At 26.6% G+C, this 20381-nt stretch overlaps 1 protein-coding gene across 4 annotated transcripts in view; it reads right to left on the reverse strand.

Annotated features, from left to right (window-relative positions):
* Positions 1-20381, reverse strand: part of LOC111682816 (homeotic protein Sex combs reduced) — a 51178-nt gene that overhangs the window by 9258 nt on the left and 21539 nt on the right. For 3 of the 4 annotated variants that reach the window (XM_046949046.1, XM_046949045.1, XM_046949044.1), the window contains one exon: positions 5047-5049. The exons of the other annotated variant lie outside the window; for it this stretch is intronic. In XM_046949046.1, the coding sequence (XP_046805002.1) occupies positions 5047-5049 (3 nt within the window). The remainder of the gene's footprint in view (positions 1-5046; positions 5050-20381) is intronic. 4 annotated transcript variants of the gene reach the window in all.

Below are 20381 nucleotides of genomic sequence, written 5' to 3' on the forward strand. Positions count from 1 at the left end.
ACTCTTCTTTATGTTTTTGTTACTGTTGCCGTTCAAGTATTATAATCTCTCATTGTTAAAGAGTAGTGATCATTAGATCTGTCAATATTACACCAACAGATCATCAGTCATATTTTCTTATTGTTTGTTGCTGCTGTTTGCTGTTTGGTGCTGCTGTCAAAGTTATTTGCTTGAGTTTACATCGTACTGATCGCTCGTATTTAGCTGCTCAATGCAATGCGTGTGGTTTATTATCGATCCTGTAGTGTTTTATGCGAGTCATTTCAATTTGTTGTGTAAACAAACATTTAGTTTTATTTTAATTGTTTAAAAAATGTTTAACAAAAATTTTATTAACACAATCAGATGCAAAAAGAAGAAAAAATTAAAAAAGTTTACATTATTAAAACCATTAATAAATCAACAACAATAAATGTATGCGCTTGAGTTGTGTTGGATAAAATAAATCTTGATTCAAGCTGTGTGGGGGGGAGTATGGAAATATTAAATAAAATCAAGGGGCTGCTTTGCTGAATTTTCAACCGAATTTTTGGAGTATTTCGTAAGCTAAAGGAAAAGATGAATAAAAGCCGCCAGCGTCAGGGAAAGAGTTTAGTCGGAAACTCTGGAATTTTGTACAATTTTTGCTCTTGCTAAAGATCAACAAATTGTGTTGGCATCTTTCAGTTTATATATTACTACTTTGTGGGTTAATTTCTTTCGGAAAAAGTATATTAATCTTGTAGATGTTTGTTGTTGCTCAGTTGTTGTTTGTTTTTGATTGTAAAAGAATTCTTTTGATGATAAATGATGCATAAGAAGTTGTGATGCGTTCATTCATGCCACAAATACGTATTCGTAAACCCTAGAAACAACGCAATCAAACCACTGACTGTCTTACTGAGCGGCCGAACGAATGAGTATCTCTAGAGATGTTGTATTTATGTCATTGAATAGTTTTTGGATAAATATTGTATCGCTGTTTGTCTGTTGGTGTGTCTATAGTAAAAGATGTGTCATTTGATATGAAAAACATACTGGACTGGACAGTAAACATGTCATACACTAAATGCACTTTTTCTTTTAAAGCGACAAATGATACAAGGTATTTTTTTCGTTAAAGTAGAAACTGATAGTATAACTCAGAAATTGAAGAATATAAATGACTGCGGGATTAACAACAATTTAAGGAAGTAGTAAATGGTCCAATGTTGAGAACTTTTAAGGTAAACGTAGTCTACACTTAACAGGTGGTTTGTGTATGTTTCTTTTCCTGTGCTTCCTATAAAAAATCCATTAAAATCTTATTAACTGTTAAAACAAACAAATAAACAAACAATTGTAACCAACAATAATATCAAAATTGATTTTTTTATTTCATTCAACATTGTTACACTGTTTCATTTAACACTTGAACTGTCATTTTTGGTAAAATATCATTTATCACTTTTTCTTTGTAAAACAATGTTGTTTTTGTTGTAGATGCCGTTGAGCAGGATAGAGGCATGAGGCACGTGTGTTGAAATACAAATAAATACTTCCGAAGGAGTGACAACTATTGAAAACTTAATAAAAACAAACCCCCTTTAAAAAAACCTAAAAGTAGAACATTTTTAATTTTTGGATGTAGGTTTTGTTCTATATTTGAAATGTATCCATACTGACATGTGTAAGTGTTTGGATTTTTGTTTAACATATCCATTAACCCATTGATAGCTTAAATTTAGGTGGCAATGCCTTCTTTACAAAATTTTAATTATTTTTGATATTATTTGAATAATTCAATAACGGTAATATAATTTTGAACTTATTTAAGACTTTTATTTTATTTAACAAAATCTTAACAAATTCTAGTTTTCCTGCAAAAGTCTAATCAAAAATTGCAATCTGTATTCACTTATTCACTTTTTCATAAGTTCTTTTTTGCTCAATTATTTAAAAAAGCTTCGTCCGCACCAACATGGGTTAATGCATTTATGTTTTTCTTTAGCCTACAAATAAAAATTTGCATTGTTTTTGCCTTTTTTTGACTCTTGTCGTATTTTTGATCGTTCTTCAGAGTGAGAGTTTGTGATGAAAAATGGAAATTATGTCAAAAAAATTTAAATTTTATTGTTGTTTGTAGCTCTACAAAATTGATTATTTCGCTTTAAAGCATTTTTCAATTTATTATTTTATGGTAAAGAAAAATTTCTCAACGATTTTGGTTGGCATGTCAACTGAACAGAAGAAAAAAAAACAGCAAAAACGAATTGTTCTTATTTCTATTCAACAAAAAGTCAAAAAATGTATTTCGCACTTTTGAAATGTTGTGTTTTTGTTTATGAGAATTTTTTTTAGTTTTATTTAAAATTTTAATACCATTAAATGAGAGATGCAGTCAAGTGAAATGACATCATGTGTGTTTGAAATAAAATTGTTGTTAAAAACATACAGGCAACAGCTGATGTTGTACATTAAACATTTTCTATATATTTGTATTTGTTTAGAAATGTAAGTGAGAGTGTAAACATAATGATGAATTGAAACAAAAATATTAAACAACATTTATAAAATTTTCGTATATATTCACAGTATTTGAATATAATAATAAGTCTCTGGCCTTTACAAAAATTTTTTTTGAATTAAATTATTTTTTAATTTTAACTGTCTTATTCATAACAATTTATCAAAGGTTTATAAAAAAATGTTGCATTACAATTTGCCTTAAATTTTAAAACTTTAATTCATAATAAAAATCAGAGCTAACATTTATTGTATCAAATATTTGATTAAATAATTTAGTATTATATCAGCTATATTTTGTGTCTTAAAAGTTCTTTTTTAGCAAAATTTTCGTTTCAAATAAGCTAATTCGGTTATAATCATTTCTTTGTTTATTAGAGATTTTAAGTTGTTTAGTGCTATATATGTATACGACATTCAACGTTAGCAGTAAAATGTCTAATAACACTGCCAACTATTATTGTCAGTAATGCTTTTTCTGACAACGTTGCAAAAGAAAAATTGTAAGTTCAGACGATTGTTAGATATTTTCTGAACATTTTACTGACAACGTTGTAAGATCTGACAACCGTGTATCACGACTTTAAGCAATATCATTCTACATTAATGCCTTTAATTAATAATATTTTTGTTCAGTTTTGCATTAAATTTCAAGGTTCTTAATAATAATAAAGCGTTATCATTCCTCAATTTAATGACTCTTAAAGTTTTCATTTAATAGACCAGAAGGAAGAAAAAAAAGGCAAAAAATTATAATTAATGAGAAATCAATGAATGCAGTCAATAGCAAAAGATGTGCATTTAAAACTGAAAATAAAGGAAAATTTCAATGATTGATGACATTTTGATACAGACCACCACAAAACTGACAATGGGTATAATTTTAAATGTAGTTGTTTTTTGTTTTTTTAATTTTCCTCTGTTTCTTGTGCACTGGCACGTCCCATTAACTGTAAAAATAATTTTCAATCAAAAAGACCTTTAATTTAAGATTAAAAAAACTTTTAACAATTTAATGCATGCTACAACGAAAATTTCGCGTTACAAAAGGAGCGTAATAAGAGAAAATATTATATGATTTTTGCAAATTCCAATAAATATGGCTGTAGACACTTTTATATTCTAAGAATTAATAACTTTTCTGATGGGTTTTTAAGCTTTCTTCTCTCTTTTTTCTTATGGTCGGAAACGGGTTTGTTTTAAGAAGAAATACAATTAAAATCCTGTAAGGCAAAAAAAAAAAAAAAACAGCTACTATTTTAAATTTGCACTTCATTTTTATATGATTCTTATCACACATGCTCTTTGAAAACAGGTTGTTCCTAAAGCTTTCCATTCCATGCACGAAATGGGGGGAAGAGAATTTTAAAATATTGTTTATTCAACACTCGAAAAATTCGATAAGTAATACATATCTACAAACATATTGCTTTTAACAGCATATTTTGATTCTTACTTTAGATAGTTAGTTGCAAACATTTAAAATCGTCCATATATATATTATATATATATATATATATTATATATATATATATATATTATATTATTATATATATATATATATATATAATATATATATTTTATATATATATATATATATATATATATATATATATATATATATAATATATAATAGGTTATTGTGATCCTCTTTAATTATAGAAAAAAGTTAATATTTTACAGATTATTTATAAATATATATTATAGATCTTATTCATAAACTCTTACCATAGGTTTATAAACCAATATTTCATTAAAGGTTTGATAAATGTTTACGAATAAAGCCTTATGTATAATAGAATGCAGATATTTACTCACTTTAGTGTGAAGAGTTGGTGATTTCAGTCTGGCATACGAAATTACATTATCAATTTTTACTTTTAAACATATATTGATTACATAGCACTATCCCTGTTTTTTGAGTGTTACTTTTTCATACACACACAAATACACTTGAGGCTGTATGTGAGCAAGTTATACATATAAAAGTATATAATGTTAGTAACAAAATTATATTTAAAGAATTATTTACAAAAACAAAAACATACATATATCCCTCTACTAACTCATACAGACTGTAGTTATCCTTTATAGCAGAATTAAAAAAGAACTCTTTAACAGCTTCCTGGTAAAACCAGGGACTCGTGCAAATGTAAAATAAATAAATGCTTACATACATCAAGCTCCCTAACCAGAAGCCCCATAATTAACTAAGGTGGTCATTTAACAGAATAATAAAACAACAAAGTATAAAATTGTAACTTGAAAAAAAGGAATACAAATTCTACGACTGGAGCTGCTGCACGCGGAGTATGATCAACATATAAATTCAACGCCTGGACAAGTTCAACCGCAACCATAAAAATTGTATACGAAAGTTAACATTTTGACGTGCTCTTTAAATCAAAGATAAACGATAATTATCTGGCGAAAATGCGCGCATAAATAAATTTAATTTAAGTATTTTTTTCATTTAAAATAAGAGGTTGTTAAATGCAATACGTATAAAAAAGCAAGAAAAAAAGATGAGAATATTAAAAAAAAGTATTAAGAAGACATTACGTACTTTGAAATTAAAACATTTGAGGTGGTTGAGTGGAACATGAAAAGAAAAGAATTTATTTTTTGCATAAATTTAAAAGTTTCATTTTAAATATTATTTTATGTGTTTATAAATAGGGGAATACGTTTTGTAGATATGAATTCCAATTAACCTTTTATATGTATAAGCAAGTAGTTATTTGTTTGTTTTCTAACAAGTTTGCAATTTAATTAAAACATTAAGGCGTTTAATTATAGTTTAAACTTGGAAAAGAAATTTATGTCCGCAAAAAATAGAAGAAAATATTAACTGCATACTTGTTAAAAATAGTATTATCATATATAATGTTGCCTACATTTAGGCTTAGCTATAAAATCCTCACTAAAAATATAATTTTAAACTATTTGTTAGACTAAATTAAAACGGTTTTTGTGACTGAGGTTGTGCTTAAACTAACCTTAATCTGCCTGATTCGATTTTTATTACAAAAATATTTGTGATAAATTTTTACAGGTTAAAAAATAATTCATTAAGATCGACTGATAAAAGATCGTAAATTTTCAAAACTTAGTCGCTTTAATTGCTATTCTCCTTATTCGTTTTGCAAAAAATCAACTGTTTGTGCTGCTGACTGACTGCCTTTAAATTATAAAACTCTCCACAGAAGAATCATTAAGAATTAAAAGCTCATTAATTACACAGATAATTAATTTGTTATATTTTCAACAAACTCAAATTCTCGTTATTTCAACCAAAAACACAGAACCAGCATACAACAACTACAAAAAAAAGAAACACCAGACTCATGTCCGTGTTTTGAACTGCTATTGTTGTATTTTAATGTCATGTGAACCAAAAAGGAAGCTGCTGCTGTTATTGTTCAACAAAATAATTTGTAACTTTGAAATTATTGTTGTTATAGTAGGATTTTACGCACCCCCTTAAAAAATAAAAGTAGGGTGGGTGTAGAGTTTAAATTTGATGTTAATCATGCTGGCATTTCAATAAGTTGGCAAAGAATTGTCAAAAAGTTGTACTTTCTTTTAAAATAACAATTTAGGGTTGATTTTTTCTCTTAGGTTTTGAAGATGGTTGGTAACAACATAAAAATATTCCCTGAAGGACCATTAAAACTTTTAAAGCTTTTCAATATGTAGCAGGTTGTTAAAAATAGAGAATTAATATTAATCACATAAAAGGTGTTAATTAATTGCTAGAGATTTAAAATTTAGTAAAAATTAAAATTTAATTTAATATTCGATTTAAAAATTTAGTGCTAATAACAGGAAATACGATTTGTTATTTTTTTATTCCTTTTATAAACAATTATGCAAATTTTTGAAATTTTATTTATTAACTACTGTTTCGTTTCATGAATTTAACATAAATTTTTGCCATGACACCACATGAAGATTGACTTGACTGACTGCCTGCCTGCCAGCCTACAACTTAAACTTTAAGTGGTTCATTAAACTTTTTTCTTGTTGGTTTTAAATTTATTTATTCATTTGTAAATTTGTTTATGTTAAATGTAGTTGTAGATGGTGGAGCACAAATTCTGTGTAAGAGAAAAAAATACAGCCCAGAAATCACAACTTAAGATGGTAGTTATATTCACATAAAAATGATGATGACGATGATGTTTTGATTGCCTGTTAAAGATAAATTAGTTTAACACAAAACCGAACTGAAAATAAACCTTAAAATACACCAGACTCCATCCATACTACACATATTCATAATCGCCTGACTTAGTAAGTCAGTCAACAACCAGACTCAGACAATCAGTTAGTTGTTTTCAAAGTGTATCTGAAAAATACTCAAAAAAAGCCTTTCAAAAACATTCAATATGGCGGCCAACATGTCAAAAAATTGAGAGAGAGCAAACAATAATAAAAACCTACCAAAAGATCTTTTAAAAAATATATTATTGACTTTTAAGCTTAAAGAAAACCAGTTTAAAAATAACTTGATTTTTTATAAACAATCTTTTTTTCCGCTTTATAGTATTTTAAAAATAAAAACAAGATACAACAAAATAAACGAAGAATCTTTTAATTTTTGTTACTTGTTTATTAGGTGAACTCTCCTCATTCACATGCTCCTCCAAGCAAACAGTTAAAAAAAAAAAACAATATTCATATATAAACAATAGAGAGGTAAATAATAGCACTACGATTTGGCAGAAAATAGATTTAAACTGTAAACTGAAAGATTTTATGTAAAAGATTAGCCTAGATTACATAGGCTTATGTAATACTAAGCCTTATATATGTACGTTTAAGAATATTTGTATTTTCCAACATCACTTCTGTTATGCTCACAACTGTTCGGTTCATGTGTAAATTTGTTGTTGTCATATGAGATGATTTTGCACAAAAGCTTTAAGATCGCAAAAGGATCTTGAAACCAAAAAGACCAACCGCGCATCCGCCCGCCTTTTTAATGAAGCGCAAAGTGAAACGAAATCATTAAAAAATAATTCAAAATAAAAAATATACATACATACAAATGTATAAATGAATTTATATTACAAAGCATGGTGCTCATCACAGACAAATGTACATTATTTATGGACTTTAAATTAAAATTATATGAAAGTAAATGGAAGTCATATTTGAACACAATTAGCTATCTAAATGTCATCTAGAATACAGATACACAACTTTTAAAATTAATTTTTTTCTAAATCATGTAGAAAACGAATTTCTTTCGACGTCAAAACTCGGCCTTTCTTATATTTAAATATAATGGCATAAATGTACTTAATATTTAAGAAAGACTCTTATCCTAGATAGAATTGGTCGTAACTTTGGTGAATGTTGTATTTTAGATTCATTTCTAATGTATAGAAGGCCTTCGGCCGAAGACAGAGTTTTTTAATACCGATATATAAAGCCATGTAATCCATTGTCTTTATGGCACTTTTATCATGGAAATTGTGAATCGAATTAAAGCTAAATCAGTCTGAAAGAGAAAAGCTTTAAAAAAGAAAGCCGGAATAGGTCTTATTTGTAGCTGCAAAATCGCGGAACTTCGGGGTTCAGCTCAGGACTAACACTTAGAATCACATGATGTCACTAAAGTGTAGATTGATTTCGCATTACTTGTGGACAATAATGTTACCATTGTCCTTTCTCTGTATTTTAGATCCAAAATGTGAATATAAACAACTAACAAATTTTGTACTTAATTTTTTAGTTTATTCTATTCCTACGATTCCTGTCCCACTGTTATCTGTATTTCGTTTTTTGTTGGGATTTTTCTTTCAAAAGTCTATATTATTTATTTACCACCATCTTACGCCGGCGGGAGTGTGCAAACAAATTGCAATTGTTGCTTGTCATTGTACCAGACCTCTAAAGTAATTTGCCGTACGTGTGTGGAATACAATAGTTTTTTCTATATTTTGTTTTTTTTTTACCCATTTTCCTATTCGATTGTTATTGTTATATATTTTTCCTTGAGGTTGTACAAAAGTATTAAGTTGGATGAAGATGAAGCAAAAAAGCGTTGGCCGTTTTGTAGATCTTATGAATTTTTAATGGTTATATTTTTAGAGGTGTCTTGTTTTATTTCGTTTTTTAGTTACGTTCGTTTTGTTATAATTTAGTAATGGAAATTGTAGTTAAGAAAAATAATCTATGATTTAAATATAAAGTTATAAAAGAGAAAAAACTAGTAATATATAAAGTTAAAAAAATTTAGTTCTAACACGTCTACTTTAGTTTAAGACTAAATTTCGTCTACTTTAGTTTGAGACTAAATTTCTTTATAGTATTCCGATTTACGAATTATCGTTATTTGCAGCAATATTACTAAAAAATTTGCAGAATTGTAGGTCCATCTATGCTTTAAATATAGTTTCATTTATATTTATCTCTGATATAAAAACTTTAATAAGATTTTCTAAAGAAACCAGCTTATTTATTATATTTACTTCTTTAATGCGAAGTTTCCTTCTTTTCAGACACTTGATACATTAGAAAAAATATAAACAAATCTTACTTCATAGATTTTCAATGTAAATTTCAACAACCTGTTTAAATAATAACAAAAACTGTTTACTTTTGCGTTTTTATTCCTACTTAAAAATTATTGAAAATTATTCAAGTGTTTTAACACAAAGTGTTGATTGTTGAATTGAAATTGCAGCCGAGAGGAGAATATGAAAAAACCCAATTCGATATTGAAATGGTTAAGAATAAATTAATATGAATGTAATAACTCAAAATTTTTTGAATGCCACTCAATGGCCACAAAAAATATCACACAAGTTAATAAAATGAAAAGTTTGTAGAGAAATTAACAATAACAAATAACAAACAATGGCGCCACTTGTGACTGATGATGAATAAACGCTGATTGAGATGAAACTGAATGATACGGAATGCAACAGAAAGAACGCTTGTCATGGGGCAATATCTACGATCAGATAAGGTTAATGTGTAGTTATATTATGTTTATACTTGCACTTATAAATTTTTTTAGAAAACCTACTTGTTTGAGTTTTTTATGTTTTAATAAAAAGTTAATTAAAGATTTCTTTCTTTTTTAGTTAAAAAGAAAACAAGATTTATCTTTTAAACACTCATTTTGTTAAGACTTTTGCCGGGCGTTTTATCCACAGTTCAGTAAATGAGAAATTAAAGTTTTTGCGAACCGTTGAAACATGCTGTGCGTAAACTTAATTCCTTAAACAATTCGTGATAGTATTTATTTTTATTTATCAAAAAATATATCTTAAATTTGTTTCTGCAATTCTATAAAGTAATTGCATTTCTTGTTTTTGCTGTCTTGGGTATTGTCAAGATAAATATGTATGTATGTACGTGTAAGTACACTGAGAGAATGATGGTTATGTGAGAAAAACAAAAAAATAAACTGAAAATATAAATTAAACTGTTTGATAGAGAATTTTTTATAAATCAATAAAGAAGGTGATTAAATCAATCAAATTATTAATCGATTACGTTAAAGGAATACTAGACCTTTAACAATGCGTTCAGCATTTTGAAAAATTTTCACTTTATTGACACAATTTAACATATAAAGTGTTTCATAAATTGTAAATAAACTTGAATATTATATGCCTAAAATTTTATGGACTATTTAAGAATTATAAATATTGCTAGCACAAAAATTAAAAAAACTATTAAAAATAAATCTAAAATAGAAAAGAAGGCCAGAAATTTTTTTTTCAATCAATTAAAAAATTACTTGAATTAATTAAAAATTTAATCAACATTTTAGAATTTAGTTTCAAACAGTTTCAAAAAACGAGATAATTAAGACAAATAACAATTTGTTTAAATAAAAAATAAAGAAAATTAAAACATGTTAATTGAAAATAAACTACCGATAATTTTTTCTGTGTATAATGATAAAAATTCACAAAATATTAATAATAAGTAAAAAAGGAAATTTTGACTTTAAGCTTGTTTCGTCCAATTCCTCTTTTATTTATTTCCTTTTTATCCAAAGTGTTAGAAAAGATACGCATATAAACGTTAACTGAAACAAAAAATTAAATGCCGAAACAATGTATGTACAATGTACATATGCATGTATACATGTGGATATAAAAATAGGTGATAATATTACCTTTTTCTTTATATGTAATAGAAGTAAGTAGCAAATATTTAAATATTTACTTCATTGAATATTGCATATTGATTTTAATATACAAAACGTCTTTGTTGAAATGAAAAATATTCTTGTATAAATTACATTGCACTATGGGTCAAATAAATAGTGAGTAAACTTGAGGGACCGAAAATTTTATAGAAATAAAAAATAAGAAAATATTTTTTTAAATTTCAAGCCTCCATAGGGTAAGGTAACAATATTTTAGTGCAAAGTACTCTTTTAAAGCTTTGATATAGGAAAGCAATACAACTACGAATAAAAAGAGAATCTATGAAAACCATTACAAATTGTATACAATTCAAGATGAAATTGTAAATAATTAATGCCAACTAAACTTTGTATAGATACAAATATAACTATGTATGTGTATAAAAATATGTGGTAAAGTGGAAACTACCAACACGTTGCTATTGGAAAACGTGCATTGACACACTCACATGAAAAAAGACCTTTACTTCTTTGGTACACATACTTAAGAAAATGTAGAGCATGATACATTTACTAGATTAAAAACCTTAAACCATTTCTATCAAAGAGTAAAAATAAATCAAAATACACATGTACAGAAAATGAGTACGAGTACATCCTACAAAATAAAACTACAATATGATTACACTCACATGTTTAAAAAGCATTAGTTCCTCTTTCACCTTTAAGCCAATTCAATTTAAATATCTTGTAATAGGATATACTTGGCAAACAATTACACATACATATATAGTATTAGCCACTTGTTTATTGTGTAGTATGTGTTAGTGGCTTCTTGCATTTACATATTTATCTATGGATGTAAGTTTGTAAGTGAGGAGTGTGATTGCTTTCCCAACCATTTGAATTAATAATTCGTTTGCATATTAAATTATATAAAATATTTCATAGTTTCCACTTGGACATTTATATAATTTTTTATGCGTAAGTTTTTTTTAGTTTAAATCTATATGAGTGTGTGTCTGTATATTTGCAAAAGAAGTTATTTTTATTGAGTGCTAAGCACTTTGAAAATTAACACCTTTAAACGTACATATTTTTGGTATTTGAATTGTATCCGTACGTGCAATTATAGACATACGTTTATGTATCTTTTATGTAGGAAGTATTTATATTAAGTATTTGCAACTACACCAAATTAATACGGCGTAATGGAATTGGTAAATAATTTAAACAGCTTAAAAATAAGTGAAAAAATGAAAACTTACAATGAAAAAGTTAAAAAATAAGTGCGAAATAATACAGTTCGACAACATATAAAACAAATATGGTCGGGCAAAAATATGGCATTTGATTTGTTAACTTTATTCCAGAATATTTATACTTATTTTTGGCATTTTTTGTTTGTAGAGAAAGTTACGTCTACCTTAAAATTATTTATGTAGGATCTAAACGTGTTATTAGTGTTTATAAGTGAATTTCGACTTTCAAGTCATTTTCTGAAGGGGAGTTTGTATGGGGATCTAAGGTCAAATGAGGCCCGATCATTACAAAAATTGTCGACTTCTGTTGACATAATAGATCATTTAAATTAATTATAAGTCAAAAGGCCCTTTCGGGGGGTACGGTTGTATGGTGGCTACTCGAAATTATGGACCGATTTTATCCATTTTCAAAAGGCTTGTGCCAAATTTAATCTATTTATCTTAAAAATTGCGGCCTGTAGCTTGCGCACAAGGTTTTCATGAACAGCTAGCCAGCTAGACGGACTGATATAGCTTAATCAACTCAGAAAACTATTCTAAGCCTATTGGTATACCTTAAGGTGAGTATAGGACAATGTTATAACCATCAGAACAAACCCAATATACCCTCCCCACTAAAGTGGTGTAGGGTATAAAATGTCGAAAACCATAGACCAAAATTATCAAAGCATCGAAATTTTATGTTGTGTAGGTTGACCGATACATCTGATGTTTAAAGAAAGTTGCAGAATTGAGCCATGAAATATTCAGCAGAATCCAGGGCAAAATCCAATCGGACTTTTTAGTTTCTCAATTCATGTATATCGTATTTTTTTATTATAATTTTGTTTTTGATGCAGATACAAACCTATAAATCATATACATACAACGCCGATTGTGAATTAGACAACTGTATTAGGCAATATTGCTAAAAAACAGACAACGAAAGTTCCTATTATGTTTAGCACGGTCATGTAGTACGTAGGATGCAATAAATATAAAGTTTAATAATTATTATTATTCTAATATCCAATACAACATTCACAAACATTAGCAGAATAAAATGTTGCTGAAAATATAATAATAACAATAATAATAAACTTAACAAATATTGAATGACATTTTAAAGTTTTACTCGTTTTTTTCTGAAATTACAATAAAAAATATATACAACCCATTTTTGTTCGAATTTAAATAAATCTTAAAAGTAACTAAGAGGGGGAGTAGAAACAAACAAATAAACGAACGAAGAAAAAACACAAATAACCGGGGAAGAGTGAAAACCTTAGTTCAAATGTTTGTAGTAGTATTTTAAAAAAGTCAATTTCTTAAAAAGTGAATAGTAAAAAATAATAACAATACGAATACAACCAGAAAAAACAACTCTACCTACTACCTTAACGTCAAATTGTGATGTTGATTAATGTACAATTCGCATTTTTTTAGTACAACAAAATTAAAAAAAAATAAACCAAGACTAATATCAAACACATACACATAAACCATTCACTCTTACACAGATACTCACACCAAAAAATTTCGGAAAAAAATAATTTAACTTTGCGGGGGTTTAGACGAAATAAAAAATATGCTAAACCATAAAAAATACAAGAATTAATTAAGTAAAAATTAATGTTTTTTAAACAATTTGAAAAAAAATCATACAGTTTCAATATTTAATAAATTACTAACTGAAAACATTTAAAAAATCATGATTCTAGTGTTAAATTGATAATTTCGAAACCAAATTATTCAAATTAATTCTTAAAGTAAATAAAACAACTTAATTTTCTAGCCAGCAAATAAAACAAGTACAAAAATAATAATAATGATTTGTTGATTTATGTAAACAAATTAGAGCACCTAAAGGTTAATAAAAACAATAATAACAAATAACAACTACAACAACAATTGTAGTAAAAAATAAGAACAACTAAAACAATAAATTTCATTGTGATCATATATCACCAGTATAATTGTTCAATTAAGATCTGTTAAATAAATTGCGGAAAAAATGAAATATTAAGGTCATATATTTGTTTTTTTTATAGAATTTTACCTGATACAAGTCTATATAATTAACGGTTTTATTATTGAAATTTATTTGAACATTTACAAAAATTATAGAAATTGATTTTTAATGAGAAAACTTTGAATCGTTTATCTTATTTTTGCTTAGGGGTTATTTTACTTTTAAATGGTGAAAATTTTATTCTCAGAAAAGGAATATTATTTTACTTAAATTATAATTTTGCATCTATTAAATAAGCTGTTAAATGAATGATTTATATAATAAATGGATTGTTTCTTATAAAAGTCTGAAAAAATCTACATAGTTCTTAACAATATTTATAAAATTATGAAAATACAAAAATGTATACAATGTGTCACATATTTCATTCGTAGTGCCAAGAATTTTGTGTGCATTATTTAACACAAGTCAACTTTCACTAATAGTTTCTATAGACCATGCGTTCTAAATAAAAGGAAAAATTATGAATTTCATTTCATTAAGCTCTATTACTGTGAAATGAAAAACATACAAAACTATTACACATAACAAATGTAGCGTCTTTAATTATAAAACTTTTTCTATTAAAAAAAATCTTCAAAATCTGTTCAATGGACAAACAAGTATTTATTTATTGCGTGTGTGTGTGTGTGTGTTTGATTCGTTGCATTTATAATTTATTGAAAATTGATCAAATAACACTTTCCGCCCCAACACTCTCATGCTTCATTATGGGGACTAACTGACTACTCTGTGTGTTTGCTAAATTATTGACCCTTGACTTTGAATTTATTAGAAATGCTTGATCGGTTGCTTTGTTAAAGTAGTTAAAAGTTGCATGATGGTGGAGAAAAATGGTTGGCTGTTTAAATTAAACAGCCACTGCTGATTTTTCTTTTTTTCCTCTATCCATGGTTAAAGAAAAATAACAACAAATTTCTATCAGCACTTGAAGGTTTGTGATTTTTTTTATTAGTATTTTATAAACTGTAAGCCAGTCTTGTTTATTTGTTTTTCTTTTTTATTTTATTGGCCCCAAAAACAAATTACAATCCTACAAGTGTAAAACAACAGCAAAATGTTGTAGGGAGTATAAATGTAGTTTGACCATTGAAGAAAACAGGAAAAAAACTAAACTGCAACGTAATCATAATCATTATGATTAAATGTTGGCTGTACGCGAAATCGTGTACCAAGTTAATGAAAATGTAATTGAGTAACGAATGCTCAACATACCTTGGCCAGACAGTTTTAGGGATAATGTAATAAAAAAACTCCATTCAAGCACATAATCTATACATACACCGAAATTAAATCCAATGTATTGTAATGAAATGGAATACTTGAATGGTTTTAAAGGATGCTGATTGAGGTTTTTTTACATACATATACCTACATATTTCTCTCAAGATATCTAAAAATGGGAGTTAAAAGAATTCAGTTTTAAGTTTTTGACCATAACATTAAAAACGAATAAACCTTAAAGGTGCTGGTCATATGTATGGTTGGCGTTTTTATAATATTTCTTAGTTTGTTAATATTACTTTCAACAAAAACAAAAAAAAAAAATCGAAAAACTTTAAAAACTGTATTTTTTGGTTAATCTTCTTTTGCTTGCAGGTTCAAATCAAGTCTGCCACACAAAAAAAAAATACTTTAAACTTGTTTGAAAGTCATATTTAGTGTTGTTTTCTTTTATTAAAATCATTTTCGCAAAACTACAACAAGGCTATCAAAAATTTTTTTCTGAAAATAAACTTTGGAGTTATTTACATTTGTTTTTAGTTAGTTAGGTCACATCACTTCCACAGAAGGTAAAAATTCACTTAATGCTATTTTTGAAGTGGTGATATATGTAATTCTTTTGGAAGTACTTCGTTTTTTTTAATAAAGTTTTATTTAAGTAATTTTTAATTCATATTTTGTTAATTACTTTTAAAACTAATTGCTTACTTAATTTATTCTCTAGAAAATTGAAGGCATTAATGAAATAAAAAAAAAAGAACAAAATTATTTAAGAAACACTTAATACTTTAACTATAAGAAGGAGAGAAAATGTATAAAACATGCAATTAATTGAACAAGTTTTTAATATCCACTACACCATTACCAGAAATTATTTAAACAAATTATAAGCTTTGTCGAATATGTATTTCTCAAAACCAATTTTCAAATCACAAAACATCATCTTTGTATCAATTTTTTAAATCAACAACAACAGATATGTGTAAAATTTGTAGAATTTATAATTTTTTTTGTTTTTTTCATGATATATTTTCTTGTGTTGCAAATGGTGTAATCATATATAGCATGTTAGTTGTATTTATATTCAACTGAATGTATGTACATATGTGTATAATGACGTCTGCAAGTATATGTTAACTAATATATGTAGCTGGGGATCAAAGCAATTTCTATCTTTGAATATACATTTTATTCTTAAGCATTTTGTGTTTTTTTTATATTCTTGCAATTATTAAACTGATTAATATTATTCCATTTTCCACTTGATGCAGTTGTCAGAGATGGGAATGTATGTTTAAATGTGTAATTGAAATAGACTCTTGAGATAATAATTGTTCATACAAGTTCGTGTAGGAAAACATATTTGTTTGACTATTCTGGTACGACAAAAGTCTAATAAAAAGAATTCTCATAATTCTTAATCAAAACAAAGAGTTTTGATAAAATCAGTTTATAACTTTTGGAATTCACGGTTAAATTTTTTGTAATGCTCTACCGGGTAAATAAAGTTAAAAATGAATAAAAATGTCTGCTTGTTTTACTATATGTCAGAAAAAAAGATGATGTCGTTCTAAAAATTATAATATATCAAATCATATGATCGGGCTACAAAAGGGTTAACAATGATCACCATTTTAGACAAATGTGTGTTAAAAATACGATTTCGTGTTTGTGTATTTTTATAAATTTTAATATTGATAGACATTTTGCAACATTTTTTGTTGTAACAAAAAATCTTGTGTGTGAGGAACAAAAATAAAAAAAAACTAAAACATTGAAACGTTGTTGTTATTCGTATTTATTACGTTATTGCAATATGTCGTCGAGTACTTAAAAAATATAGCAACAAAAACAACCCATATAAATGTCTTAAACACAGAGAATTTTCGTTTTAATTTTTCTTTAAATGCTGTTGATTGTTTTTCAGTCATTTTTTCTGTTGTTGCTGCCACATCTATACTGCTGCCACCCTGCCTGCCTGCCACTCTATTTGATACTTGTACTGTCTCATGTCTGTGTCGTTATTTTCAAAGTTCTATCAACAGCTGCTATAATATTGTATGTTGTTCACATTTTTGTACTAGTATTATTACGAAATCAAATCACAAAAAAAAAAATATTGTATGCAAATAAAATGTAAAAACAAACCAACTAACAGCAACTTCGACAACAGACTACAAAAAGTTTATTGAATTTTGTTTAGAATTAGAATTTAAAATTTTAATTTATTTTCCTTAATAGTTTATTTTATTCATATTTTTTATTAAAAATATTATTTGCATACTCCATCCATGTTTTTGCTGGATGGCAGGCTGGCTGGTTGACTGGCTGCCATAACAATCTAATGTTTTTATAATTATGGGGGTTGCAACTTCTAGTTGTTGCTGGCGTGATTGTTGCTGTTCTTGTTGTTATTAGGTGCAGCAATTAAAAATGTCTACACCTTTTATTGTGTTAGATTATTTTAAGATTTTTCTACTTTCTTAAGTTTTAACATTTATGTTGCTGATAATGTTTTAATTGTTACCACATACATGCAACAGCAGCCACTACATTAAAAATTACTTATAAAAGTTTTGTTTGCTGGAAATGAAAACGACTTTATTTTCCTACTGTTCTTTTTGAACTATTTAAGTTAAATATAGTGGTAATTCACGGTATTTCAAATATCCGTTGCAAGTTGTTCGACATATCATAGATACATTGTATATACCCTTTTGAGGTCAACTAAGTTAAAAATAATGAAGAAATTAAATACTTTAGATATACGTAGTTTTAATATACATAAATGATTAAATTTCTTAAATTTGGTATAATTTAGAATTAGTATACTTCTAAAAACTTTTGAATTTTGTTCGGAATTTGCTTTATTTCTCAAATCCTTTAAGGTTTTTAGAACTTTTATAGAATTACTGCATACTAAAAAGTTTTAAAAGTAAGATATTCGTTATGAAATTGGAGAAATTATCTAAAATGCTTTGAACTTTCTTGTATTAAAAAATCTTAGATATCAAAATTTTTTCTCCAACTGATTTAAATCCTGCGAATTTATAATGTAACCGATTTATATTCAAAGGTTTACAATAAAACATGAAAACAATAATAAGTTTAAGCAATGTCTACATAAATCATTAATCCTTAAAATTAAACAAAGTATTTTCCTTATTTAATTGTTAATAAATCAACAACAGATATTTAAAAATTCATTAAATCTTAATGATTGTTGGTTATAAAAAAATAAATTGATCTTTATCAACTTTAATAAAATGGAGGCTGTATTGTGCACTTTTAAACAATTTTATCAGCTTACATACAGGTACGAGAAATGTTTATTTATTTTTCCAATAAATATTTTAATTTAAAAACACCTTGTCGTGTTTTTTACACAAAAAAAGAATAACTCTTTTTTATTAAACGATCACACTACCATGGGCCACATCTAATGTGTTGTATTTAACGATCCTTTGCAGCAAATGGCAAAATAAAGTTTATAATAAATTGTTTAATAAAATCAACTTGTTGATTCAGTAATTATCATAATAATGATGATGGTTTGCCAATGGTGAAGATAATAATAAAAAAAGAAAATGTTGGTTTTTCGCATTAAAATACTATAAACTGCCACTTGTCTTTCCAAGAGGGGAACATAATTATTTAAAAACATTATTCAATGGTTTCATATTTATAAGGTTTAAAACTTAACTTTGTTTTTTTAACTTGTTTAGATAATTATATCTAACAAGCAGTTGTATATTTAGTATCGAAGAAAATAACTTGCTTTTTCCCGTTGTTCATATGTATATTAAATTAAAATTTGTTAATTTATTTTTGTTAACATAATTACATTATGGTGTTGAAAAATGTTGATCAAGTTTGTTTCATTTGACTCTTAGAAAGAATTGCATCAACTCCGGCACATTTGCCTAGAGTTAAATGTAAATCTAAAAACCGTAGTCTAAAAACAATTTCAATTTTGCGAATTATTACACATTTGACAATTCTTGAAAACAATAACCCTTATGCAATCATATAAATCTAGAATATATATTCATTAAATCGAGGAAGTTAATTATTTTAATGTTTTAAATGCTTGTTTGCTAATCGCTACATTTTAATTATGAATGAACTTTATAATCTGTCATAAACTAGCAAAAACTATTCCCTCAATTTCATTAAACGATTAAATTTAAATTCAAAACTTATTTTGTATTAAATAATTTTCCCTTTAATTCTTAAGAAAATTATTTCGATCTCTTACATGCATTAAATTTATTATATTAAACATGAACAACATGTTTGGGGCACAAGTTCGACGACAAAAAGGTTTTGTCAGAATATATGTAGCAAAAAAAAAAAAAAGGGAGAAGAGCAACAAGCAACATGATGTTAAACAATTATGCTAATTGCAATTGGTAGCAGTTTCCAAAAAGCTCATGTTTGCTTCATGTTCTAACTTGTGTCAGAAAAAGGTAAAAACACAGTCAAGAAAAGGTAAAGTATTTTTGCAGCCATTGATGTTAAAGTTAAAAAAGCAAGTAACCAGTCTGGCCTTAAAAAAACAAGAAAACACGAAGAAAACATGCATAAAATGCTCTATTTATTGCATATAATCACGTCAAGTTTACAAAACCATTTTCATCTCATAATCATAATTTCAAAGACGAAGCCCAAGATGATGGATAAAGTACTCTTCTGGTACTTTATAAGCAATTTTGGTGTCTTCTTTATATATTTCTTTAACTTTCTGTTAAAAAAAACGCCATTGTTGTATAATAAAAAAAGAGTTAAAATTGATGATAATGGTGGTGGTTGGTTTCCGAAAGTGTTTGTAAGGTTTCAACATGTTTAGTATGATCACCTTATATAATTATGGTTTAAACTTTAGTTTTATTGTAGTTACTTTGGTTGTTTTAGTTATGTTGTCTTAAATATTATAACTTGTTCAACCAGTGTTTGGCCGCCACAAAAATAAAATCACAAGTTTGTGTAAAATTCTTAGTAAATAATTTGCATTTCATTAAATTTCTTAAACATAAAAAATTATACAAATTGTTTTTATTTGTATATATCACCCACTAGTTGTGGTTGTATGTGCAAAATATTCTATTTATTATCTATATTTGTTTTTTCTTTAATTTAATACAGTAAAAATGTCAAACGCTTATTAAACTTGCCAACTGGCCACGAGAAATGTGCCCAAGGAAAGTAAAAAAAATACATGATTTTAATGAATGAAGTAAATTTTTTTTAAATACTCTAGATCTGGTGAATTTTTGAA

Source organism: Lucilia cuprina, chromosome 4, assembly GCF_022045245.1.
Source record: "Lucilia cuprina isolate Lc7/37 chromosome 4, ASM2204524v1, whole genome shotgun sequence".
Lineage (NCBI taxonomy): Eukaryota > Metazoa > Arthropoda > Insecta > Diptera > Calliphoridae > Lucilia > Lucilia cuprina.